This window comes from Vulpes vulpes, chromosome 10 (assembly GCF_048418805.1).
Source record: "Vulpes vulpes isolate BD-2025 chromosome 10, VulVul3, whole genome shotgun sequence".
Classification (NCBI taxonomy): Eukaryota; Metazoa; Chordata; class Mammalia; order Carnivora; family Canidae; genus Vulpes; species Vulpes vulpes.
Window position 1 is genome coordinate 44,889,633 of NC_132789.1, and position 27,677 is coordinate 44,917,309.

At 42.8% G+C, this 27,677-nt stretch overlaps 1 protein-coding gene and 1 long non-coding RNA gene across 15 annotated transcripts in view; both read left to right on the forward strand.

Annotated features, from left to right (window-relative positions):
• ZMYM6 (zinc finger MYM-type containing 6) overlaps window positions 1–16,159 on the forward strand; it is a 40,426-nt gene extending 24,267 nt beyond the window's left edge. For all 13 annotated transcript variants that reach the window (XM_025991784.2, XM_072723894.1, XM_072723895.1 and 10 more), the window contains 4 exons: window positions 433–573; window positions 1,012–1,052; window positions 12,595–12,739; window positions 14,205–16,159. In XM_025991784.2, coding sequence (XP_025847569.1) covers window positions 433–573; window positions 1,012–1,052; window positions 12,595–12,739; window positions 14,205–16,036 — 2,159 coding nt within the window. In that variant the 3' untranslated portion in view covers window positions 16,037–16,159. The remainder of the gene's footprint in view (window positions 1–432; window positions 574–1,011; window positions 1,053–12,594; window positions 12,740–14,204) is intronic.
• A 2,392-nt stretch (window positions 16,160–18,551) lies between these two features.
• On the forward strand, window positions 18,552–27,388 carry LOC112914698 (uncharacterized). 2 transcript variants are annotated; one of them, XR_003233920.2, is made up of 3 exons: window positions 18,552–23,971; window positions 24,930–25,150; window positions 25,549–27,388. It is a non-coding gene; the product is annotated as an uncharacterized lncRNA (long non-coding RNA). The 2 variants fall into 2 exon arrangements; XR_011994788.1 differs by having other exon boundaries at window positions 18,552–23,479.
• The last annotated feature ends 289 nt before the right edge of the window (window positions 27,389–27,677 follow it).

Sequence of the window (27,677 nt, forward strand, 5' to 3'; positions counted from 1 at the left end):
CATCCATTCCCTAAGACCAGTCAGGAAGAATTTTCATTTTATAAAATGGGTTGACAGAAAACTAGCAGATGAACAGGTGCCTCACCAACTTATTTATAAAAATTGTCATGTTAAATTTTTATTTGAAGTAAGCTTAGGTAGAGGAGTTTTAATATTCACTAATAGAAAAGGCCAGTTGATTCTGAAGCTAATGCCTATATTTTTACCTGTTAAATAGCATTTGAATTTTATAATTTTAGAGAACCAGCCTGTCTCTAGTCCTAATGAATGTTAATCTGACCAGAATCACTCTTTATATAGTAAGATATATTCTGTAACATTATATAGAGTTAGATATTTGCACTGCTCCTTGAAAACTTTAGTTGTTAAACAGGGTTTTTTTGTGTGTAACCCTTTTGTTTATACTAGGTCTTACCTTTTTATTTTAATCAGTAAATATATATAAGGCGCAAAGTGCTTCAGTGGAGCTCCCTTCTGCAAGGAAAAATACAACACCAGTTATAACCAGTGTGGTGTCATTGGCAAAAATATCTCCTACCCAGCCCACCGGGAACACTAACAGTGTATTAAAAGGTATGACTTGATATAAAGGCATTTGGTTGGACTGCTGTCTAGTCTAAGCAGCTCTTGTTGCTAATATTTACATTTATATTCATATAAGGAAACATGCTCCTTTTTTCTCAGAGAAAAAGTGAGTAGCAAGTAGGTTGGCCTGGATAGAGAAGGAAGTGGCATGTATAGTTTATTTTTTTTAAGAACCTAAGTGATTTTAACAGAGTTGCCTTTATCACTGGAGATTCTAATACAGCTAGATGAGATTGCGGCCCAAGATTCTTTACCTTTTCCCAGCATCCCAGGTGATACTGATGTCCAGTTTCCTCGGACCATTTTTTGTGAAATTCTGGACTAGACTCCAACCCACCTTATTAGTAAGGGGAAAATAATTTCTTGGTCTCAGTGTTTACATCTGTATATTCTGGGGATAATAATGTATATTTTAATTTATAACAGGTGCAGCAGTTACTAAAGAGGCAGCAAAGATCATCGAAGATGTAAGTTTTACTGTTTATTGTTAATATTTTTCCTCATAATGCCACTTGTTTATTTTCATTTTGAATGTAGTATTCTAAGACATACCTGAATATATTTTATGTGGAGTTTAGTCTTTAAAAAGAGTAATCTAGGGATCCCTGGGTGGCGCAGCGGTTTGGCGCCTGCCTTCAGCCCAGGGCTGATCCTGGAGACCCGGGATCGAATCCCACGTCAGGCTCCCTGCATGGAGCCTGCTTCTCCCTTCTGCCTGTGTCTCTGCCCCCCCCCCCCCCCGTGACTATCATAAATAAATAAAAATTAAAAAAAAAAAAAAAAGAGTAATCTATCATGTTATTTTTTTTTTAAAGAAAGTTTCTTTTTCTTTCTTTTTTTAAAGATTTTATTTATTTATTCCTGAGAGACCCAGAGAGAGAGAGGCAGAGACACAGGCAGGGGGAGAAGCAGGCTCCATGCAGGGAGCTGACAAGGGACTCGATCCCAGGACCCCAGGATCATACCCTGGGCGGAAGGCAGGCGCTTAAACCGCTGAGCCACCCAGGCTGCCCTATCATGTTATTAGTTTTGTTTTGGGATTGGGTAGCCTGAGTGGCTCAGTGGTTGAATGTTTGCCTTTGGCTCAGGTCGTGATCCTGGGGTCCTGGGATCGAGTCCTGCATCGGACTCCCCATGGGGAGCCTGCTTCTCCCTCTGCCTATGGCTCTGCCGCTCTCTTCTCTCATGAATATATAAATAAAATCTTAAATTTTTTTTTTTTGTTTTGGGACCTTAAGGTTACAACATTAATAAGAATATGTTTTTGACTTATTGCATTCTGGCTTCTTAATTTCTTTAAATACTTACTAATTCCATCTGATTGCTTATATTTCTCTTTTACTACATTCAAGTATTTTTCTTGAAAACTAGAAAGTCTCTTGAGGGGTGCCTGGGTGGCTCAGTCAGTTAAGGTGTCTGACTTTTGGTTTCAGCTCAAGTCTTGATCTTAGCTAATATGGGGTTAGCTTAGGGGTTGTGAGTTCAAGCCTCACATTGGGCTCCATACTGGGTGTGGAGCCTATTTAAAAAAAGGAAGTCTTTTGAAAAAGTTCAGTGTAGTGTTTTAAGCATCTTCAAATTATGTGAGGCTGAAAATAGTGCAAAGTAAAAATACATTTAAATTCCCACTTTATGTCTCAAATTTGAAATATTGTGAAACTTTCCAAAATTTAAAAAAATATTTTGAAGAAATGCATAATTTCAAATCTGGCAGGCTGAAAGGATTGCAAACTATGTCATTGTTGTCTGTGTCTTGTGTTAGCAGGAAACAAAATTCCCATCATCCTTTATCAATATCATATGAACCTGATGTATCAGATCTTGGGTTAATGTTTTTGGGTGACTATTTTTGGCTGTTCTCTTAACATTTGCTTTTAGTGCAATTAAAAATGTTTTTGTATATCGTATAACATTGTCATTTAAATTCATTAAGTAGTAGTAGTGCTAGTGCTAAAAAGTGTGCCCCAAATTCAGTATCTTTGGAACAGAAGTTGGATGTGATAAAATTCTGTGATGAAGGCTCAACTGTGAACCTCCATGCTGTTCATTTAGGAGAGTGCAACCTGCAGAATATTAGAGAGAATGCTCAAAAAACCAAAAGCAGCATTAAAGAAGGTACATCATTTAGTTCACATAAAAATATCTTAGAACCAGGCCAGAATAATGGAATAAATGGAAAAAATCCTGGCAACACAGCTGCAAGATCATTGCTGCCATAATGTGCCCCTAAGGCCAAGCCGTCGCCTGTGCTAAGGCATGAAGTATTTTTGATGATTTGAAAGGAATTGAAAGTGAGACAAAAAGGTTTATTACAAGTCATGGCTGGCTTTCCAATTTTAAAGCCTACTGAGGTTTTAAGAATATAAAAATGAGCAGGCAAGCTATATCTGCTAACCGAAGCTATCAAAAGCATTTCAGCTTTACCATAACCTAAAGAGGCTTTAACCTGGAAGACAGCCTCACACCTAATAAAGAGTCTGTGAAAGAAGATGAGTTTGTGCAAGGTTGGTGAAGGGGATGTTGACATTTTCCTTGGGTGGTTCTCCATGGATTAATAAAGGAAGGCTTGCTAGAATTAGGAAAACAAAGGTAGCTGAAGGAGGGCCCCAGCAGTTAGCCTGGGCCTTCAGCACAGCAGCCAACAGTGAAGTACCTGGCATGTGATTTTGAACATACTCCAGCAACAATTGTTATTATTAAAGAAAATGATCCAAATGTGGATTGCTATTTCATGGTGGCAAGGTGAAAAATGGACAGTGTGTCTGCATATCAAGAAATTTTCAGTGGGAAAAAAAATCTTCAGTGGGAAAATAAAAAGGAGAGAAAAGAACCAGCCACATTAGATTCATTCGTTAGCAGAAGTCTTCCAGGGACTCAGACTAGCCTTCCCCATGATGTGGAGAGAGAGCTTCTCCTGATTGATAACTTTTAACCTTCTCCTTAATTTGTGTTGTTGGAAGATGATAATGATAACTTCTTAGTATTTTCAGGCTGGAAACTACATTAGTTAATTAAATACCATTAAGTTAACTTTGTACTTAGTATATTATGTATTATACATTTAATTGTATTTTAAAGTTACTTGATTAATAAGTTACTGTGTTACAGAATTAATAATTCTGTTAACCACATAACTATATAATTAAGGTATTAATGTACTACATATTATACTATACTAATATATTACACTTAATATGTTATTAGTGTATATTATAAAAGTGTTCTATATTAGTTGCAGATGTTTTCTGAGAATGCATCCCTCTGTATGTGTGGGATGGTTGGTTTTGAATTATTCAGGGTTTTCAGGAATATATCCCTTATATTAAATATGATTATGCTGTGTATTTTTTTTCTCCCTACATGGAGTACCTTTATAATTCACCAGTCATTTAAACTGTGTTATAGGGGCATCTGGGTGGCGCAGTCAGTTAAGCTTCTGCTTTTGGCCCAGGTCATGAACACAAGGGTCCTGGGGTTGAACCCCATGTGGAGTCTGCTTCTCTCTCCCTCTCGGTGTGCTTTCTCTCTCAAATAAATAAAATCTTAAATTGTTACAGAATCGCTCTGATTAATATTTTCAGTTTAGTCTATAGCAAGTATAGTAATAAATATGTAGTACTATTACAATGTTTAAAAATCTAATAGTTTTAGAATCTTTTCTTTGTTTCTATGAGATTTTAGTGTGAATTTCCGTCAAGTTATTTAAATAGTCTTAAATTTCAGGGAAAGGTGAGATACAGGAAAGCATGAAGAAGAAAACCTGCAAAAGTCAGTAAACTTCCAATAAAGATCTATGTAGTAAGTATTTTAGATTTTGCAGGCCATACAGACTCTGTTGCAACTCCTCATCTCAGCTGTTATAGTGCAGAAGTAGCCATAGGCAATCCATCATGAGTGAGTGGCTGTTTTCCAATAAAATTATATTTACGGAAACAGGTGGTGGGCTGGACTTGGTCCACTCCATACTTTGCCAATTTCTGCTGTACTGTATTCCCACCATTAAAAATTAAACCTTGTTAGATTGGGCTTATTTGCTTATTTTCTCCTATCTCTTTTTCATTTTCTTTTAAAATTTATGTTTTTTTTTAAAGGTTTATTTTAGAGAGAAAGAGTGAGAGTTCACAGGGGAGGGGGAAGAGGGAGAGGGTGAGAGGGAATCTCAAGCAGACTCCCCGCTGAGCTCGGAGCCCAACACGGGCTTGATTCCATGACCCTGAGATCATGACCTGAGCCGAAATCAAGAATCGGAAGCTCACCCGAGCCACCCAGGTGTCCTTAAGTTTTTTCTAATTGAAGTATAATTGATGTATAATATCCTTTTGTATAATTGCCATACAGTATCCTATCCTAGAGAGTACCTCAGTACATCATAGTGATTTGATATTTTTATACATTACAAAATGTTTCCTACAATAAGTCTAGTTGCCATCTGTCACCAAAGTTATTACAGTATTATTTTGTTCTCTATGCTGTACATTACATCCCCATGGCTTATTTATTTTATAACTGGAACTTTGTACCTCTTAATCCCCTTCACCTGTTTTGCCTGCCCCCCTAACCTTTCCCTCTGTCTGATAACCAACAGTTTTCTTTATCTATGGGTCTGTTTCTGTTTTGTTTGTTTTGTTTTTTTAGATTCCACATACAATTGAAATCCTATGGTATTTGTCTTTCTCTGTTTGACTTGTTTCACTTTGCATAATAACTTGCTAGGTCCATCTATGTTGTTGCAAATGGCAAGATTCCATTCTTTGTTGTGGCTGAGTTATATTCTTCTGTGTGTGTCACATCTTTATCCATCCATCAATGGACACTTAGGTTGCTTCTGTATCTTGGCTATTGCAAATAATGCTGCAGTGAATGTATTTCTTCCTTTGGTGTTTTGGTTTTCTTTGGATAAATTCCCAGAAGTGGAATTGTTGGATCATATGGTAGTTCTATATTTAATTTTTTTGAGGAAACTCCATACTATTTTCCACAGTGGCTGCACCAGTATACATTCTCACCAACATGCATGAGGGTTTTTTCCTACATCCTTGCCAACACTTGTTATTATTTTTTAAATAATATCTGAGCTGACAGGTTTGAGGTAATAAATCATCGTGGTTTTAATTTGTATTTCCCTGATGATAAATGATGTTGATCATCTTTTCATGTGTCTGTTGACCATCTGTATGTTTTCTTTAGAAAATGCCTTTTCAGGTCCTCTGCCCATTCTTTAATTGGGCTATTTAGTTTTTTGATATTAAATTGTGTAAGTTCTTCATATATTTTGGATATTAATCCCTTATCAGATGAATGATTTGCAAATATCTGTGTATTCTATGTGTCTGTTTTTATGCCAGTACCATACTGTTTTGGTTACTGTAGCTTGTAGTATAGTTTGAAATCAGGGAGTGTGATACATTCAGCTTTGTTTTTCATTCTCAAGATTGCTTTGGCTAGTCAGGGTTTTTGTGGTTTCATACAAATTTTAGTATTCTTTGTTCTAGTTCTGTGAGAAATGTTGATGTTTTGATGGGAATTGCATTGAATCTGTAGATACCTTACGGTAGTACGGGTGTTTTAAGAGTATTAATTCTTCAATCCATGAGCATGGTATATGGCTTTCTATTCATTTTTATCTTCTTCAGTTTCTTTCATCAGTGTCTTATAGTTTTCAGGGTACAGATCTTTTATCTCTTTGATTAAACTTATTCCTAGGTATTTTATTCTTTTTGATGTAATTATAAGTGGGATTGTTTTTCAATTTTCTCTTTCTAATAGCTCATTATTAGTGTATAGAAATGCAACTGATTTCCATATGTTAATTTTGTATTCTCTGACTCTACTGAATTAATTTATTAGTTTATTGACTACTATATAGTAGTATGTGGAAGTAACACATTTTGTTTATCCATTGCCCTGTTGGTGAACATTAGATTGCTTCCAGTTTTTGACTATTAAAAATCTCTGGTACATTGAACATCCTTGAATACATCTCTGTGTGCACATGTGCAGGTGTTTGTCAAGTGTAGATATAAAATAGAATTTCGGAGTCAAAGAACATTAGCATTTTTAGTTTTTAAAATGGCTGTTTCAGTTTTTGTTCCCCAGAAGTTTATGATTTTACTTATTTCCACAGCTTCACTATAATTTGATGTTGTCAGATTTAAACTTTTTTTTTGTCAATCTGTTTAGTAATATCTTCTTGTTTTATTTTGCAGATCACTAATTACTACATGTTTGCTTATATTTCTATGTTTTTGTTTTGTTTTTTAAGATGTTATTTATTTACTAGAGACAGAGAGAGAGAGAGAGAGAGACAGGGAGAGGGAAAAGCAGGCTTCATGCAGGGAGCCTGATGTGGGACTCAATACTGGGTCTCCAGGATCAGGCCCTGGGCTGAACACGGTGCTAAACTACTAAGCCACTGGGGCTGCCCATATTTCTATGTTTTTGAACATTTGAAATTTCTTTGAATTTCCTATTTTTAATTTTTCCCCATTTTTGTGTTGAATTTTTTCCTTATTGATTTATAGAATTTCTTTATGTACTCTGGATTTGCCCCCACCTCTTCCTCCTCATGTTCACTGATACAAAAACATGCAGTAATACTTAATATCTATTTAAAAAGATATTTTAGGGCAGCCCTGGTGGCTCAGCGGTTTAGCGCCGCCTGCGGCCTGCGGTGTGATCCTGGAGATCCGGAATCAAGTCCTGCCTCTGGCTCACTCCATGGAGCCTGCTTCTCCCTCTTCCTGTGTCTCTGCCTCTCTCTCTCTCTCTGTGTGTGTCTCTATGAATAAATAAATAAAAATCTTTAACATATATATATATTAATAGCATAGTCCTTCAGCTATTGTCCTATTTCTCTACTCTCCATATTAGAAAATCTCCTTTAAGGGTGGCCTCTACTTCCTTTCTGTTATCTTTCCTTACTTAGCTAACTTAAGTCTGGCTTTGTCTGCACCATTCCACTAAAACTGCTCTTGTCAAGGTCACCATCAGTCTTTATTTTGCAAATCTAGTGGTCAATTTGCAGTTCTCATTTTACTCATCCTTTAGCATTTGATAAAATTAATCTCCCCTTCCTTCTTGAAATCTGTTCTTCAACTTCCAGGTCAGCATACTTGCCCTTATTCTCAATCTACCTTACTTCCCAGGGACTCAATATCTCCTGTGTTTTTTTTTTTTTTTTTTTAAGATTTTATTTATTTATTCATGAGAGACACACACACACACACAGAGGCAGAGACATAGGCAGAGAGAGAAGCAGGCTCCATGCAGGAAGCCCAATGTGGAACTCAATCCCAGAACTCCAGGATCACCTGAGCTGAAGGCAGACGCTCAACTGCTGAGCCACCCAGGCATCCCACTTCCTGTGATTTTATTTTATTTTATTATTTTTTTTTAAATTTTTTTTTTTTTTAAATTTATGTATTATAGTCACAGAGAGAGAGAGAGAGGCAGAGATACAGGCAGAGGGAGAAGCAGGCTCCATGCACCGGGAGCCCGATGTGGGATTCGATCCCGGATCTCCAGGATCGCGCCCTGGGCCAAAGGCAGGCGCCAAACCGCTGCGCCACCCAGGGATCCCCCCACTTCCTGTGATTTTAAACACCATCTGTATGGTGGCTTATTCCCAGATTGATTTCTCTTGCTGTGACCTCTGAGCTCCAGATTCCTGTATCCAACTGCCTACTTTATGCCTCAACTTAGATGATTAATAGCCATCTCAAATAATAATGTCTAAATAAGAACACTTTTATTTTCCTCAGACTTCCTCTCTATTGTTCCTTACTTCTTATCACTCCTATTGCTACATCTTTTGTCTGAGGCACCATCATCTTTTCTCTGGTTCATTGCAGTGACTACCCACTTGTCTTCCTGCTTCCATTCTTATCCTTTGCATTTTTTCCCCTCTATATTGTTAGCAAAATGATCTTAAAACAAATCAGATTGTGTCACTTTACTGCTTAAAAACCTTCAATGAAATTCTGAAAAAGAAGAATAAAGAAGGGGGAAGAGCTAGCTTCCGAAATTATAGTAAAACTCTGAATTTTACAAAGCAAGGTAGTTAAAAATAACTGATACTGAAGCCTTGAATAGACAGACAACTCAATAAAAAGTCCAGAAATAGACCTAAATATATATACAAATTTCGAAATAATAAAGATGGCATTCAAATAGATCAGTGGGAGATTTAGATTATTCAATAAATAGTGTTATGACAATTGAGTATACATGTGGAAGAAAATGCAGTTGGATTTCTACCTTATAGGTTACACCAAAGTGAAGTTTAGATGGAGAAGAGATTTAAATATAAAAAAATAATAAAGTAGTTAGAAAAAATACAGGAAAGAATTTTAATGCAGAAGTGGGGAAAGTCTTTCTAAATATGTCGCATAACCCAAAAGCCATAAAAGATTTGTTAGGGAAATTCAACTGCATTTCAAAGTCAAAGGACATGGAAAAAAAATAAAAAGATTGCAATTCATGTCATAAAAGGCTAGTTTTTTTCTATATGTAAAGAGCTTCTGTGAATCAATAAAAGGACCCCACACCCAATAGGAAAATGGGCAAAACTATGATCCTTCAGTTTACAGACTAGGAAGTAAAAATTGTTCTTAAACATATGCAAAGATATTCAGCTTCAAAATTAGAGAAATGCCAGTTAAAGCTACAGTTTTATGAGATTGGCAAAGATAAAAATGATGGATAACACTGTTAAGGCATTTTTACATATTGTCAATAGCAGTTGGTAAAACTGCTACAGAGAGCAATTTAGTAAAACTTGTTAAAATTTAAAATGTAAATACCATATTACCAAGGAACTCCATTTTTAGGAATTTATCCTTCAGATACATTTCACACATTTATAAAATGAAGTATATACAGGGATGATTGCAACATTGTTTGTAGCAGCAGAGGCTTGAAAACAACCAAATTGTTTCATCAGTAGTCAGAGCCACTGTGAGTTCATCCTAAGTTACTGTCTGAACTAGAAAAAAATAGGCCTACATGAGTAGGGCCTGAAATATACCCCTCTCCTATCTCCTATGTGGTAAGTGGAGTTCCTTTCACAAGCATATGCAGCAACTCTTTGGGGACTGTAGTTAAAATAAATTTGCTATATCCATACAGTAGAATACTATGCGCTTAAAAAGAATGTGGTAGCTATATATGTACAGACATAGACCAGTCTCGTATATAATAAATGAAAAAGACAAAATAGTATATAGCCTACTGCCATTTGTATTTTAAACACATATGCACACACAAACCACATGTTTGTACATATATATAGAAAGCACTGGAAAGCAGCCAGAAAGTAGATAATAGTGGTTGCCTCTGAGGAAAACTGAATGACTGAGGCAGAATTTTAAGAGGGGGAATTATTACTTTTTCATTGTTTAATGTTTAGATCTTTGAATTTTATGTCACGTATTATATTGCTCATTCAAAAAATACACATAGAAGTTTTTTTAAAAGCTAAAGGAAAACACAAGATGATAGGAGTAGATAGTTCACAGAAGATGCACTAACCCCACTAATGTTAGGTAATCTTTAATTTATTGAGAAATAGCAAAAAAGTTTCATAGTTCTGCATTAACTAGAGTATGGGGAAACAGGCTCACATACATTGCTGAAGGTCGTATACTTCGATATAATACGCTTCTGTGGAAAGCAATTTGGCTGCACCATCATAATAAAAATCTTCTGGCCCACCCAACTGCACTTATAATACCTTACTCCATAAATATACTAACACATGTAGAATTAATTCACATGTAGGGGTATTTATTATGGCATGTTTATAAAAGCAAATATTTTTGACATTTCCTGTTGAACAGCGGACTCTTCAGATTACCTATGGTACACTGAATGTGTAAAGCTGCCCTAGGAGCAGTTACATAAATATACCTCTAAGATAGCTTGCTGTATGTACAGTGCAAGGTACTGGAACCTAACTAATATGCTACCAATTTGTAGTCAGAAGCAACTTAAGTACAGGGGCCGTCTCTACAAGGGTGTCTGAGAAACTGGGGACCATGGTTGTGTTCAAGGATGAGTCTGGATAGAGGGCAGACAGAGGTGAAAAACTTAATTTTCATGTATATATTTCTTTTTTTTTTTTTTTAAAGATTTATTTATCTTAGTGCACATGGAGGGGAGGGGACAGACGGAGAGGGAGTCTTAAGCAGACTCTGCGCTGAGCAGAGCCCGAAGCAGGACTCCATCTCATGACCCTGAAATCACTACCTGAGCTGAAACCAAGAGTCAGATGCTCAACCGACTGTGCCACCGAGGCACCCCTTCGTGCATATAGTTTTATACCTTTTGTATTATTACATAATTTAAAATTATTACATCTGTTGCTTATTTAAAAAGTAAGTGTAAATAAAATCTGCAGTGGTTTCCCATCACTTTTAAAATACAGTCCTAACTTCTTGTTTTTGAAACTAAGACCTTCCTGATCTATGAAATTTGGCTTCTGCCTACCTTTTCAGACATTTCATTCTAGCCTCTGCTTACTTTATTTCAGCCTTATTCTCGTCTCTGTTCCTAAAGCAGGCCAAACTCTTTTCTCACTTGAGGACTTTTGCATCTATAATCCCAGTGCCTGGAGTCCTCAGACTTCAGGCCTTTGCATGGTTTGCTCTTTTGAGTATTTATAAGATCAATGTTCAGATGTTTACTCCAAAAATACCCCTCCTCCGCACATCACTCTCCATTCCCTCACTCTGCTTGCTTCTTGCTTGCTTTTCTTTTTCTCTTTCTTTCTTTTCTCTTTTCTTTTTTTTTTTTTAAAGATTTTATTTATTTATTCATAGACACAGAGAGGAAGAGGCAGAGACACAGGCAGAGGGAGAAGCAGGCTCCATGCAGGGAGCCCGATGTGGGACTCGATCCTGGGACCCCAGGATCACACCCCAGGCTGTAGGCGGTGCCAAACCGCTGTGCCACTGGGGCTGCCCACTTTCTTTTCTTTCATAGCACTTCTCACTACCTGGAATTATACATTTTATATTTACTTTACTTGTTTATCTTCTGTCTCTTCCTGTAGAATGTAAAGCCCATAAAAGCAGGACTTTCTTTGTCTTGATTTTTGCTATATCCCCAGGGCTTAAAAACAGTGCCTGGTTTATAGTAAACATTCGGTAAATATTTATTGAATGGAAAACATGTTTTCGGTACATTCTCCTACTCTGTTGATTATTCTTCAGCTTTGTCTTATAAAAACTTGTTATTTGCAAAAAAATTCAAGGTAGTCAAATGTATTAGTCTTTCTGTTTTGTTTTTAACTCTTGTATTTTGAATACCTAAGGTTCTCCTTAGGGTACCTGGCTGGCTGGTCAGTAGAGCTTGCAACTCTTGATGTCAGGGTTGCAGGTTCAAGCTTCATGTTGGGTGTAGAGATATCTTTAAAAAAAAAAAAAAAAGAAAGAAAAAAGAAAAAAAAAAGAATACCTTCTCCTTGTTCTGGCTATTTGAAAGTTCTCCGTTGATTTTATTTTATTTTTATTGATTTTTAAGATTAAAAAAAATTTTTAAGTGATCTCTCCTCCCAACATGGGGCTTGAACTCACAACCCAAGATCAAGAATCACATGCTCTGCTGGCTGACCCAGCCAGGTACCCTTTCCAGATTTTAAAGCTTTATTTTTTTAATGTTGAGGTCTTTAATCAATATGGAATATATTTTTGCATGTGGTTTGAGATTGGATCTGATTTTTCTGAATAGCCAGTTGTCCTAATCAGCAAAGATTGTCTTTACTGTTTTGATGGTCCTTACTATAGGTAGAGTATTTTTTTTAATTGATAAATGGAACAGATACTGATTGGAAGAATCAGGAATTAGTGTATATTTTCCAAAGTAACTTATTTATTGCAACTGCTCTTTCAGAAGAATTGTTATTATTACTATTTTTTTGCTATGTGCCACCTTTCAATTGATAGCAATTATGGTCAGTGATAAGGTACTGAAAAACATCACTTTTTGGTTTCTGAATTTGTTTTGAACCAGGGAAGCACACAGACAGATGCCACGAAACTTCTGTCTTCCCAGTCTTCCAGGCTTTTAAAAAACAAAGCAGTGTTGTGCAAGCCTGTCACACAGACCAAGGCCACCGCTTGCAAACCACATACACAACACAAGGAATGTCAGACAGGTATGTGTCCCTGAGCTCTCCATATGTAGAAAGTTACTCTGTTTTGCTTGCTTTTGTTTTTTTAAGAAAAGTAAAGAAAATCATTTACAGTTTTGTAAATGTGAACACATTCATTCTTGGATCACATACTTTGAACATCTGATTGCTTCCTTTTATAATTATTGTCAACAATGATAACTACTAAACTGCATCCATCTGCACACACAGCATTATGTGTAGAGTGGACAAACAGCTCTGCATGTGCACTGCTGTTTTTCAAATGTACAAACTGTTATGACTACTAAGATATAAATTTATTTAAAAGCATTAATGATATAAAAAAGGCAGCAGTGATTTAGCCTTAGTTCTTTTTTAAAAAAACACCATGAATTGATTTTGTTATTTACTGAAAGTAGAACTATGTATCTGAGGTGTTGGCGATAGGGAAAATTATTTTCATTCATACTTGGAAAGGTTATAAACTATTGCCCCCAAGCCATGTTAACTGCCACTACCCTTATATTTTCAGTGACTTGTGTAGCCTACTCTGCCCAAAGCATTTTTTTGATTTTTGTTTTTAATGATAATTTTACTACCCAGAATATACTGTATTTAAAAGCATAGTCTGAAAAAAAAAATAAAAACATAGTTTGTCAGTAAGTAATCATGAGTTTTTATGTAGGGTACCTTTCTTTTTGGTAGGAGTCAAGGAGAATCCTGCATAGTGCTGCTGAAGCAAGCACTATACATCGAGATTCTTAATGGATGCATTGATTATAATGTATATAACCTATTCGTCCCCCTATGATTGAACCGTGAGATTGCTTTTAGTTATGTAATATTATAAACAGTGTTAAGTTGTGTAAATGGATTTTTGTTCACTTGTCTAATTAGGATAAATCCTAAGTAGTAGAATTCTAGATTCAAAAGGTATCACAGATTTTTAAGGCTTTTGATAGGTATTACAAAATTGAAAAATTACATCAGTGTTAAAGAATATCCATTTCTCTTTACTCTCATTGACACTGGGTATTCTAATAATTTTTTTCCTCCACTTTGGGAAAATTTCAGAATTCAGAAAGATTGAAAATATGGCACAATGAACTTTAATATATCCTTCATCTTGATTCACTGTTAACTTTTTGAAACTTGTTTTCTGAAAAACTTAGAAATAGAATAATTTGTTCTTAATTTGATGTATCCTGTGGACCTCAGCCCTAATGCCAGTAATCTACTGAATACATTGCATTGCTAGTTCATATACCACAGCCTGCCATTTTGCTTTAGTCAGTGGCTAAGTTTGGAGCAAGGAGAAATTCAGTTTTTAATGGTACCATGGAAATATCATGGTTTGCATTTCAACTTTAATGTATTCTTTTGACAAATATAAATAGTAATAAAATATAAATTTTAAATGTGTGGGGGAAAACAAAGAATATAGCTTATGTCTTCTTGAAAATAACAGTGATTCAAATATTTCATTCAGATTTCCCTATGCCTAATGAGAAAAAGGAAGCAGAACTTGAGTCTCCGCCTGCAAAGAAGAAAAGAATAGGTTTTTTCCAGACTTATGATGCAGAATATTTAAAAGTTGGTTTTATTATCTGTCCAGGATCAAAAGAAAGTTCACCAAGGCCACAGTGTGTGATTTGTGGAGAAATCTTATCCACTGAAAACATGAAGCCAGCAAATCTTTCTCATCATTTGAAGACAAAACATTCAGAATTAGAAAACAAACCAGTAGATTTTTTTGAACAAAAATCTCTTGAAATGGAATGTCAAAATAGTTCTTTAAAAAAGTGTTTACTAGTTGAAAAGTCACTTGTGAAAGCTTCTTATTTAATTGCTTTCCAAATTGCTGCCAGCAAGAAACCATTCTCCATTGCTGAAGAATTAATTAAACCATATTTAGTAGAAATGTGTTCAGAAGTTTTGGGTTCAAGTGCTGGAGACCAAATGAAAACCATTCCTCTTTCTAATAATACAATTGGACACAGGATCGATGAATTGTCTGCAGACATTGAAGATCAGCTGATTCAGAAAGTCACAAAGTCAAAGTGGTTTGCCCTTCAGGTAGATGAATCATCCGAAATCTCAAATATCACCCTTCTTTTGTGCTATATTCGTTTCATTGATTATGATTGCAGTGATATAAAAGAAGAATTACTATGTTGCATTGAAATGCCTTCTCAAATGACTGGTTTTGAGATATTTGAACTAATAAATAAATACATTGATAGTAAATCATTGAATTGGAAACATTGTGTTGGTTTCTGTACAGATGGGGCTGCAAGCATGACTGGCAGGTGTTCTGGTTTAAGGGCAAAAATTCAAGAAATTGCTGCGAATACAGTGGCATTTACATACTGTTTTATTCACCGTGAACATTTAGCAGCAGCAAAGTTGTCTCCATGCTTACATGAAATTCTTTTGCAGTCAGCACAAATTTTAAGCTTTATAAAGAGCAATGCATTGAATTCACGAATGTTAACAATTTTATGTGAAGAAATGGGGTCCGAGCATGTGAATTTACCACTCCATGCTGAAGTACGTTGGATATCAAGAGGGAGAATTTTAACAAGATTATTTGAATTACGACATGAAGTTGAAATTTTTTTAAAACAAAAGCATTCAGACTTGGCCAAGTATTTTCTTGATGAGGAATGGGTTGCAAAGCTGGCCTATTTATCAGATATTTTTTCACTTATAAATGAACTCAATTCAAGTCTCCAAGGAACTATGACTACTCTCTTCAATTTGTATAATAAAATGGATATATTTAAGGAAAAGTTAAAAATGTGGTTGAAGCGCACACAAGAGAATGATTATGACATGTTCCCTTCATTTTCTGAATTCTTAAACTCATCAGACTTAAATATGAGAGGCATTGCAAGCATTATTTTTGAGCACCTGGAAGGTCTTTCTCAAATGTTCCATGACTGTTACCCACCAGAAGAAGACTTGCGCTCAGGAAACTTGTGGATAATTAATCCTTTTATGAATCACCAAAATAGTAACCTCACGGACTTCGAAGAAGAAAAACTAGTACAGTTATCTTCAGATTTGGAATTACAATCAGTATTTAAATCAATGTCTGTAACTCAGTTTTGGATAAATGCAAAGGCAAGTTACCCAGAACTCCATGAAAAGGCAATGAAGTTTTTATTGCCTTTTTCCACTATTTATTTATGTGATGCTACATTTTCTGCTTTGACAGAGTCAAAACAAAGAAATCTGTTGGTTTCTGGTCCTGCCCTAAGACTTGCAGTCACATCTTTAATTCCAAGGATAGAAAAATTAGTAAAGGAGAAAGAATAGAAACATGGCAATTGCTTATTATCAAAGTCTATAATTTTGTGTGAAGTTTTGTATAAGTACTCTAAAATATAATTTCTTAATGTGGATATGTGTTTTCAGTGATTAAATAAGTCTTTTAATTAATAATTTTTCTTTATGTTGAAGAATTTAGTAATTATGCATTTATACCTAGTTATGTGTAATTTTATTAGTCCAAGGTAGAGAATTTAACTATTTTATCGTTTGATTAGATAATCTAGATTAGGGACAAAACTGAGGGTAACAAAACCGTTTATAATGTACCAGCACAGCTGGATGTAGAAATAGAAACCGCTGGGCCTTTAGGAACACAAGGGACATTGCTGTGCTGGGCCTTTAGGAACACAAGGGACATTGCTGTGCTGCCAGACAGCCCGCAGTCCAGCAGGCTGAGGGTAGGTACAGCACATATCTGAGTGGCTTGGCTAACCAGAAATGGAAGCAGGAGGAGAGTTTGAGAACCCTTGTAGGGGTCTCTGTAGCCCTCTGCTAGGGCTTGGCAGACTTTTTCCATAAAAGGCCAGATAGTGAATATTTTAGGTTTTGTAGGCCATATGGCAGCAGCTCCTTAGTTCTGTGGTTGCAGCACAAAAGCAGCTGAAGGCAATACACAAACGAGCGTGGCCGTGTTTCAACACAACTTTTTATTTATGAATATCGAAATAATACAGTTTGGTTTTTCTTTTAAGAGTTTATCTATTTGAAGGGATCCCTGGGTGGCCCAGTGGTTTAGCACCTGCCTTTGGCCCAGGGCGTGATCCTGGAGTCCGGGATCGAATCCCACATGAGGCTCCCTGCGTGGAGCCTGCTTCTCCCTCTGCCTGTGTCTCTGCCTCTCTCTCTCTGTGTCTCTCATGAATAAATAAATAAAGTCTTAAAAAAAAAAAAGATTTTATCTATTTGACAGAGAGAGAGCAAGCAGGGGGAGCAGGGAGGGTGCAGCAGGCTCCCCACTGAGTAGGGAGCCTGATGTGGGCTCCATTCCAGGACCCTGGGATCATAACCTGAGCCGAAGGTGGATGCTTAACCGACTGAGCCCCCCAGGTGCCCCCAAATAATACAGTTTTCATGTGTCATGAGAGCTGCCTTTATAATTCTTTTTATCATTAAAAAATGTAAAGAAACATTGTTAGCTGGGGAGGAGGAGGGAATGAAAAAAACCAGACAGCTGGCTTAATTTGGCCCACTGTTGGTCCATCCAGGTCTCGGCAGATCTCCAGGTCATACCGACAGGCCAGGAGTGGCTGGTAAGGTTTTGTTCAGTTGGAAGTCTCTCTTCCCACAGCTGCAAGTGTCCGAATTTTCTTTCTTTCTTCTTTTTTTTTAAAATTAATTAGTTAATTTATTCATGATAGAGAGAGAGGCAGAGACACAGGCAGCGGGAGAAGCAGGCTCCACGCAGGGAGCCCAACGCGAGACTCGATCCTGGGTCTCCAGGATCGTGCCCTGGGCCAAAGACAGGCGCCAAACCGCTGAGCCACCCAGGATCCCCAAGTGTCTGAATTTTCAAATGCTTTTCACATTTTAATTTCAGCTGAGAGAAATTCGAAGGAAAATGTGTTTTGCACGAAGGAAAGAACAATGTATATAGATACTTGTTATTGATTTATTACTAATAATGTCATAACTTACTAATATTTATTTATTTATGCATGCTAGTCACACAGAGAGAGAGAGAGAGAGAGAGGCAGAGACATAGGCAGAGGGAGAAGCAGGCTCCGTGTACTGGGAGCCTGACGTGGGATTCGATCCTGGGTCTCCAGGATCGCGCCCTGGGCCAAAGGCAGGCGCCAAACCGCTGCGCCACCCAGGGATCCCCATAACTTACTAATTTACAGATGACTTTGGAGCTCTGCCCTGTGCCAGGCATTGTGCTAGAACTAACAGGCCCGTGGGAGGCTAGGGGGCCGCTCGGGGGGCGGAGCTGGCTCAGGCAGGAAGGAAACCCGGTCTTTGGGGAGGAGGCGCGTGTAGATACTCCTCTGGATGGTCTCTACTGGTTGGGAGACCAGAGACTTCTGAATTCAGAGGGGCTCACTTGGTCATTTGAGCCGGTGGCCTCAGTGCCCTGGTCTGTGAGATGGGGCTGCCCTGCCAGGGAGGAAGGTGGCAACAGCCTGGGGGGTGAGGATCTGGAGACTCAGGAGGCCAGGCCTCCCCTCCCGGCCCCTCCTTCTCCTCCTGCTCCCCCCACCCCAGGGCCTGTGGAGTTGCTGTGGGCTCCCTCGGGGGAGACAGAGGGGGGGCGGAGGACCGATGGGTGGGGTCCAGTTGCCTTCTGTCCCACCAGCGACAGACGCAGCCCTCCTGTCCCTGCCCGTCCTTTCTGGGGTCTGTCCCTGAGGTTCCCTGAGGTTCGTGAGGAGCGGGTTTATTCCCCGCTGGGTGGTAGGCAAGCCGCTCAAGAGTGCGGTGCATCCGCTCAAGTTGCACCGACAGCTTAGAGTTCTTGCAGCCCAGTACGGAGGGCAGAGCTGGGGGGGGGGGGGGAAGGGTGAGGTGGTCTTGTGGCCCAGATGGAGCCCGACTCAGCAAAGTGAGCCCCCGAGTCTCCTGAACTACTGGGGAGTCTGCTGCAAGGGATCCAGGCCCCGCAGACCGTGTTCAGAGCTGGACCGTTAAACAAGGGACAGTCTGCCCGTCCAGCCTCTCCCCCACCTCCCAGCATTTCCTGCGGGGTCCTGGCCTCCAGGAAACCAGGCCTGGCAGCCAGACAGAAGCTGGGTATGCCTGGCTTCCTGGTCTTGCAATCTGGGGCTGGGCTGTCTCCTAGGGAGAGCTGTGGAGGGAGTCAGTGCCCCTGCACCCCCCCCCCCCCGCCCCGCCCTGCCACCCCGGCCCTTCTGGAGAGTAAAGCCTGCTCTTCCTGATGGCAAAGCTCACTTCCCGGGGCCGTCTCCTCTCCAGACGACCTCAGGCCTGGACCTGCCCCGGAGCGGGAGCTCACTGCTGAGGGTGCAGGCGCAGGGTGCCCCCAGGAGGGCCCAGGCCGTGGACCCCAGGGGGCGGCTGATGGGGGTTCCCTGCCGCCCCTAGAAAGCCCCGCGCGTGCAGCCTGCCGAGGGCTCCCGTTGAAGGTGTCGGGCTGCCAGCCAGACCCCAGGAGCCACCAAGAGGCAGTGGGCTGCCTGGCCACGCTGGCCCTGGGCCCGGGGGTGCTGCAGGAGGTGCGGAGCTTGCTTTTGGCCCTGCTCACGATGGGTTAGGGGGTGCAAGTGGGCTGGGAAGTGGGGACTTCTGGCAGAGGGCAGCAGAATGCCTGGTTGTTCCCGTCCCTGCTGCCTCCTTTCCTTTTCTTTCTGGAACTCGTTGCTCTACTGTCGTTTCCAGACCAGGACAGGTGCTTTTTATTTTATTTTTAAAGATTTTATTAATGAGAGGTAGAGAGAGAGAGGCAGAGACACAAGCAGAGGGAGAAGCAGGCTCCCAACATGGGACTCGATCCCAGGACACCGGGGTCATGCCCTGGACTGAAGGCCGAGCTAAACCACTGGGCCACCAGGCTGCCCAACAGGTGCTTTTTAAACCTCACGTAGCATAACAGGATTCTAGGTCAGATGTAGTTCCTGCCTCGTGGATTCAGTGGGTGCAGGGTACCCCCTTGTAAGGATGTGTTCTACCCTATGAGCCCCCGCTCCCCTCACCCCTACCCTTGAGACGAGGGGCCGGAGTAGCAGCTGCCAGTGGCCCTATGTGTCCGGCGGGTGGGGAGCGGGCACAGCAGCCGGGCCCCCTGATTGGAGGGCACAGGATGCCCTGGGGACAGGCGGGCCTCGAGGGAGCCCTCAGTGGTTCTGCCCGTGGGAACCGCTGACGTACAGACAGCAGCCGCTTCGAAGGCCAGACGTCTTCAGGCTCCTCGTGTCCCCGGCCCTGTGTCACCCCGACTGCGGCCACCGCCACCCCTGCCCCAGCGTTTCTTTCCATCCCTGGAGCTTCCCTCATTTTTGGATCTTTCCCGTCCCCCCTCCACCAAGCTCCATCATGCCTCTCCAGGAGGACTAAGAAGGATGAAGGACCAGAGGTTGTTCCCAAATGCCCGCCCCCCGGGCTGGATGGTCCAGTTTCCTCCTCCCCAAGGAGGGGGTCTGCGTTAGTTCAGGAGGCTTCCAGTCTGGGTTCTAGTCTCTCCTGAAGGCCCGAGGGGTGGGTGCAGCTCGCTTAGGCCGCGTGTGTGCATGTGTGTGCAGATGTGTGCAGTGGGGCCTGCGGTGGCTCTGGGAGCCTCGGGAACCCCACTGTCCACGCTGGGGCTCTTCACCTGCCCGCCCCCCTCTGCCCGGGGCTCTTGCTGCTACTGCTGGGGGTCCGCGGCTCATCGTCCAGAAGAAGGAGGTGGCCGGAGCCCTGGGAAGGAGACTTGCCCGCGCGTTTAGGGACCCCAGGAGAGGTCCCTTCCTTCGCGCCGCGGCAGGAACTCGGGGGAGCACGTGCCGTGGGCGCCCTGTTGCCAGTACATCCCTGGTTGGGCGCAGTTGAAGTGCATGCCTCCTGGCCCTGCTTCCTCCCGTGGATGTTTCCTGCTCTCTTTTGAGGGGTACGTATTCTACATCCTAGCATGCCTCCTGGCGTGTGAAAATAGGACATAGAAAAGCAATGTAAATCACCCTAAATTGGGAAACCTGGGGGGCTCCGTGATTGAGCATCTGCCTTTAGCTCAAGTCATGATCCTGGGGTCCCGGGATCGAGTCCTGCATCGGGCTCCCCGCAGGGAGCCTGCTTCTCCTGCTGCCTGTGTCTCTGCCTCTCTCTCTCTATGTGTCTCTCATGAATAAATAAATAAAATTCTTTAAATAAAATAATCACACTAAATTTTAATGCTTCAAAATAACTACCACTGATTCCTTTTAATAACTGGACTGCTCAACTTTTTTCATTGCCATCATAGCTATTTTTTTTTCATCATAGCTATTTTTTAATGAAAATGAGACAACATAAATTACTTTTTAAAACTCTGTAACACCATTCCGGGTCTATTTTAGCTCAGTGATTTTTTTTTTAAGATTTTATTTATTTATTTATTTATTTATTTATTTATTTATTTATTTTACTTTTAAAGATTTTATTTATTTTTTCATGAGAGACAGACACAGGCAGAGGGAGAAGTAGGCTCCCCGTGGGGAGCCCAATGAAGGACTGGATCCTGGTCTCCAGGATCACGCCCTGGGCCAAAGGCAGGCACTAAACCGCTGAGCCCCCCAGGGGTCCCCATAGTGATGTTAATGGCTGTACGGTATTCCCTGTAAGGATGTCCTGTAATGCATTTATTCAAGCCCCCACCGAGGAACACTCAGACTGTCCCCAGTTTTTGCTATTGTAAACTTCACTGTACATCACCTTTGCAGATTTAGTGTTTTTCCATAGAAGTGAGGAGAGAGGGTGGGGAGGGGGAGAGAGGAAGAGAGAGACTCTTAAGCAGGCTCCATCCCCAGCACTTGGGAGCTCGAGCCCATGACCTTGAGATCACTACCTGAGCTGAGATCAAGAGTTGGACACTCAATGGATTGAGCCACCCACCCAAGCACCCCTGGGGTGTCCCCTTTTTTTGTTGCTATTGTAAACTTCACAGTACATCACCTTTGCATCCTTATATCTTTCCCCAGAAGGGAGGGTGCTGCTCCAAAAGGCATGTTAAAAAAATTTTTTTAAACACTTTTTTTTTTAAGATTTTATATATTTATTCATGAGAGACACACACACACACACAGAGAGAGAGAGACAGAGAGAGAGAGAGAGAGAGAGAGAGAGGCAGAGACACAGGCAGAGGGATGAATCCCGGAGGTGCTGGGGAATCAGGAGGGCATGCGCGTGCGCGGGAGAATTACTGAAGGAAAGTGACCAGGTCAGAGTCCCCACTATCACATCACCAACCATCTCCACCTCAGTGGGGGCCTTTTGGAAAGCATGCGTCCCCCCATAACGGAAGAGGAAAAGAGCTCATTTATTTATGCAAGTGCTCTAGCCTCCAGCCTACAGACCACTGTGGGGGCAGGGACCTTGGCTTTTGGGAGCCCACGGGGGAGAAGTCTGTGCACCTGAGACCATTTCATCCGCCCTGCAGAACAGCGAGCTCTGCTCTGACGTGGACATCCTGGGAACCTCGGGCAAGCTGGAACCCTTGGGTCCCTTCTTCTTGTGTCTGAAAGCACAGCGATGCAGTCTAGAGGACGCGTGCACGTATGCGTCTGCACGTGCTGGTGCATCTGTAATAGCATGGAAAGATGGTCGTCTGTGAAAGGCACATGTACAACAAGCACTGGTGCACGTTCATTACGCAGGTGTCCTAACAGTCAGGAAGCCGTTTCTTTAGAGGTCCAGCGATAGCATCCCTTCAGTTTCCAGGTTGGGTAATTTGGCTGCTTTGCAGTGACATCAAAGACTGACGTCCTCTCTACTTTCTGCCTTTTTTTTTTTTTGACAGTGTGCACGAGTGCACAATCATGGGGAGCAGCAGGGGGAGAGGGTGAAGCAGACTCCCCACTGAGCAGGGAGCCCGATGTGGGGTCCATCCCAGGACCCCGGGATCATGACCTGAACCAAAGGCAAAGGCTCAACCTACTGAGCCACCCAGGCGCCCCCGGCCCTGCTGCTTTTAATTTATCTGCTCCTGCCCTCGGTGTTGCAAAATAGTTGCAGCATCTCCAGACAGCACGTTTGCACATAACATCCAAAGGTGAAAAGAGAGAGGAAAGCTCTCTTAGGAGACCCCCAGATTTCTCCTCACATCCCCACTGGCTGGAATTATGTCCCATTTCTGTCCCTAGACCCACCATTGGCAAGGAAAATGGAATTCCCACGATGGACTTAAACTAGTTAAGCTTTATGCACTCTGCTCGGCAAAAAACAGAGGGGGTATATAATGGTCCCTGCCACTTGCTAGCTTATTTCCAAAATATGGCTCATAATGGTAAGTGCTTCATAGAGTTGCTGGGAGGATTTAGTGAGCTAAAGTGCTTACAGTCATGCCTGGCACATAATATGTGCTCAGTAAATGCTATTATTAAATAGCATTTGTTATTAAATAGCAGTTTGTTCTACAGATGAGAAATTGCGTTCAGAAAGCTTCAGCGCCTACCTGTCATATCTGAGACTGGAATTAAAGCCTGATTGACTCCAGATCCCCACTTTCCACTGCACCAGTTGCCAAAGTCAAAAGTGGGCAGGCAGGGCACCCCTGCTTTCTTCAACAGGGGAGATGGGATGATCTGTCCAATGTGATTAACTGTGCCTTGCCTTCCAGAATCGCCCCTCTGCATGAACATTCTGAAGCCCGTGAAAGTAGAGGCTGGAGCCCCTGGGGTCCTGGCCTCTTACCATCTCCACCCCTTCCAGGATGTGCCAGCCAGCCAGTCTCCAGCCAGGACTTTGAGTAAAACCTCTCACAGCTGGCATTAGATCCAATTTGGCCCCTGAGCTGATTAGCAGGTACAGCCCCCGCCCCCCTTCCCCACCGCCAGCGTGACTGTTGGCCGCCCAGCAGCTGCAGAAAAGGCAGGGTGCTGGGGAAGTGGGTTGGCCAGCGGGTGTGGAGCAGAGCAGCTCTGGAGCTCCAGCAGTGCCTCTGCAGCCCAAGGAGAAGCCAGGCCTCAGGAAATGTGACCCCCCACCCACCAACCACACCCTGGACCTTGCTCAGGTCAGCACCAGGACATTCAGCTTGCAAGGCCTTTCCTCCTCCCTGTGCCTCCTACCTCCCCTTGGGGCCCTGGCTGTACCCCACAAAGCCAGCTCAGAGCTGCCACAGGGGGGCCCCAGCCGCTCCAGCTGTTGGGCCCCATTCTTCACGTGGTGTCCCAGGATTAGTCGTGGATGGGAGGGTCTGAGATGTGTGGGCAGGAGTGCAGTGCACTCCCTCTAGCTCCTTAAAGCCAGGTGCCCGGGCCCGGGGGAGTGAGACAGCAACCAGAGCAGTAGGAGGTAAGAGGGGACTATGACGTGGTGGGATGGCAGGGAGAGGTTGGGGTGGGCCGGTTGGGGGCTAGAGGCGTAGTGGACAGAGCTGAGGGTGGGGGGGTGGGAAGAGAATACATTCGGGGTCCCGGAAGGATGGCAGCCCGAGAGGTTCCAAGACAGCAGTGCGAATTTTGGTATTGGGAGAACTGAGTTGTGGGACCCCTAGGAGGGTGACTGTGCCAGACAAAGGAACAGGACATTGGCTTGTGCACCCCCCCCGCCCCCCCCCCCCGGGACAAAGAAGAGGAACACGCCCCAGATGTCTGTGTTGTTCTGTGAGCTCCGGGTGCCTGTGTGGGTGGTGTGCACATTCATCTGTGTGCTGCCTGCAAGGGAAGGGAGCTAATGGTTATGGGGTGTCTCCCCGGTGTCATCCGCTGCGCTCCGAGTTTTACTTATGTTTCCTCATAATCCTCCCAAGAAGGCTGTGAGGTAGGTATTTTAATCTCCGTTTTACAGCAGACAAGCCCAGCTCGGTGAAGTGGAGTAATTTGCCCAAGGTCACATGGCAAATAAATGTGTGTCTCCAGGATCTGCCTCATTCCTGGCCCCGTGCTCTTCTTTTGCTTGGCTGTGCAAAGTTTAGAACCAGACCCAGGATTTCTTTGGGGTCAGACCCAGGTCCAGGGGAGGCTGGAAATAGGCTGGAGAGCCTGAGAGTCGTAAGGGCCTGTCCTCATGGGCCTGTGCCTGCCTCCGTGGTTTGCGGAGGAGGGAGGATGGGGCTTTTTCTGGGAAGGACTCTAGATTTGGGTCTGGTTTCTCCAGAACTCCCCATTGGCTCAGCTTTGCTTGGGCTCACATGTGCCTCCAGTATCTGAGCCATGCTCCATCCGTGCGAGGCGCTTCCACTCGCTCCCTCACCAGGGCTGGAAATTTCCAAGCTATCTGGGGCTCCTGTCTCTTCCTCCTTTCCCCGCAGCTTGTCAGAAGCCCATCCCGCTTCAGATGACTCTGGAATTCATCCCCTGCTCCATCCCCGAGGGGCGCCGGCTCAGCTCCGTCCTCCTCCTCTCCCACATGGACGTCCTGCTTCATGAGTGGCCTCCCAGCCGGGCCTGGGGACCAGGAGCCTGGGTGGGGGGCTGCTTCGGAGGCCAGCCCCGCGGTGACTCTCTTCCTCTCGCTGGTCCAGGCTCTGAGGTGAACGGCCCTGTGTGTGGGGACCTGGGGGGCCGTGGCTGTGGCCCCTGCGATGACCCTGCTCGCTTGGTGGTGGTGCCCACAGCCTATGCCTTGGCTCTGGGCCTGGGGCTGCTGGCCTACGTGGGCACCCTGGTGGGGTATCCCCAGGTGGGCGCCTGAGGGAGAACTTGGGACCCCAGCTGCTCCTCACCCCAGCCGAGGTGCTGTCCGCGCTCACGCGGCCCCTCTGGTCTCCACTACCTGGGCACCCCCACACCCCATAATCCCGGGACGCTGCCTTGGTCTGGATACAGGTAGACTGTCCTCAGGTTTTCCTGGGACTCTCCAAGCTCTTACTCCCTGCGTTCATTCTGGACTCGGCCTTGATGATCGCTTCCTTTTTCTGTTGCATCCAGCACTGATACCTGCAGTTCAGCTATCAGCTCCCGGTGCCCGAGACTTGGTGGTAATCCAGCTGGGGCAGGACCAGCCGACTTGCTGCCTTCTGCTTCCGTTCAGCTGGGACTCACCCTGGGTGCACATCCCCGCCAGTGTCAACGGCCACCAGTGCTTTCCCTCCACTTGCCTTCCTGACACAGACACAGCAGTTGGCTCCAGTTGGGGAAGGGAGCCACCCCTCTCCTCCGCCCTCTTGCTGGAGGCCCCACAGCAGGACTACTTGCCTCTCCAGGACCCAGAACTTACGACCGAGAGCAGCAGCTTCGTGTTGCCAAGTTGGCTGGGTCAGCAAGGGCCCCCCAATGAGCCACCGGGTCTTATTTCTGAATTTGCCTTCGATTGGTAACAAGTGACAAATTGCTTCTTTTCTTTTTGATAGGTTATCTTTCATTGGTCCCTAATTCCTCCTTTAAATTGTTCTCATTTACATTTTAAAAGTAATACAGGTTTGAAAATGAATTCAAAGGGATCCCTGGGTGGCTCAGCGGTTTAGTGCATGCCTTCAGCCCAGGGCGTGATCCTGGAATCCCAGGATCGAATCTCATATTGGACTCCTTGCATGGAGCCTGCTTCTCCCTCTGCCTGTGTCTTTGTTTCTCTCACTCCCTCTGTGTCTCTCGTGAATAAATAAATAAAAATATTTTAAAAAATTAAGAAAAGAAGAAAATGAATTCAAAGCATAGAGGAAAATGTGAAATGGAGAGTAAAGGTCCTCTAGTAGGAGGACCTCCTACTTTCTCTTGTGAAAGAAAACAGGACCTCCTGTTTTCTCTTGTGTAGATCTTTCTAGATGTTTTCTATTCCAGTACACATGCAAGTATACTTAATAGTCTTCAAAAACCCACAAGTAGGACAGGATTACAAGACTCTTCTGCGATTTTCTTTTCTTGTTTAAGAATCTTGTACAAAAAAATAAGACTCTTGTACATGTCTTTATAACTTTTAATAATAATTTTATCTTGTACATCTACCTCATTCTTGTTGATAGATGCGGAGTATTTATTTTACCCAATTGGGTAAACCAATAGTGAATTGGTTCACTATTGACGGGGATTCGTTTTTACTATCTTCTGCCATAAATGATGCAAGGAGTGTCCTTGTCCACAAATCTTTGCATACTTGTAAATCTGTAGAATAAATTCCTGGCAGTGAAATTGCTGCATCAAGGAGTATGCATGTGCACTTAAATTGTTTAATCGCATCATCTAATTACCACCGAAAATGATGCACCAACTACACACCCATCGATAGTATGTCATGCTCCCTGTTTTACCACACCCTCACTAGGACTGGGTATTGTCATCTGCCCTCTCTGGAATTCGGACTCCTGTCTGCATTACAACTATGAGAATGGCATCCAGAGAAAACAACAACAACAACAACAACAACAAAAACCAAAAATAAAACAGAAAAAACCCCTATAAGAATGGCTAATTTTCTCTCTTTTTCCTAGAAGGCTGCTCAGTCTCCTCCATATTTATTTGAAACCTGGACAGGGTGGGAGTGGGAAGGATCGGATGTCACCTAATACCTCACATGAGCCAAATCTTACCCATCTCCTGCTTTTTGGAGGAATGAAACAGAAGCACGAATGACATCCCAAACGCACACTGGTAAGTCAGAGCTAATTGTCAAATATCTCTCCTTCTTTGGGGGTTAGACTGGTTCATCCCATGCAGCGGGGGTCGGCATCTCAGGCCTAGGCCAGGAGGCAACCTTGGCCCACATCATGAATTTCTCTGGTGGGATGAATTGCTCAGCCTCAGGGGCCATGCAAGGCTGGGTGTCTGAGAAATGATCCGGTGTCCACCTTAGGGCCAGCTGAGTCTCCTAAGGCTGAATTTGATTCTGTCCAAATAAAAAATGATTCCCTATGACCTCATCCATCCCTGTGGTCTTGTACTACCTTGCTTTTAATGTGACTTTTCCCGTCGCAGTCAGTTTCTTTTGGGAAATGTCTGACTTAGTCTTCTGTGTCTGACCTGGGGAAAAATAGCTTGAGATTTGATTGCCTCTGGGAGGTTAGGCCTGGTGGAAAGAAAGCCTCAGTCTAGAGTTACAGTGTGTGGGAATCCTCTTCTTTCCT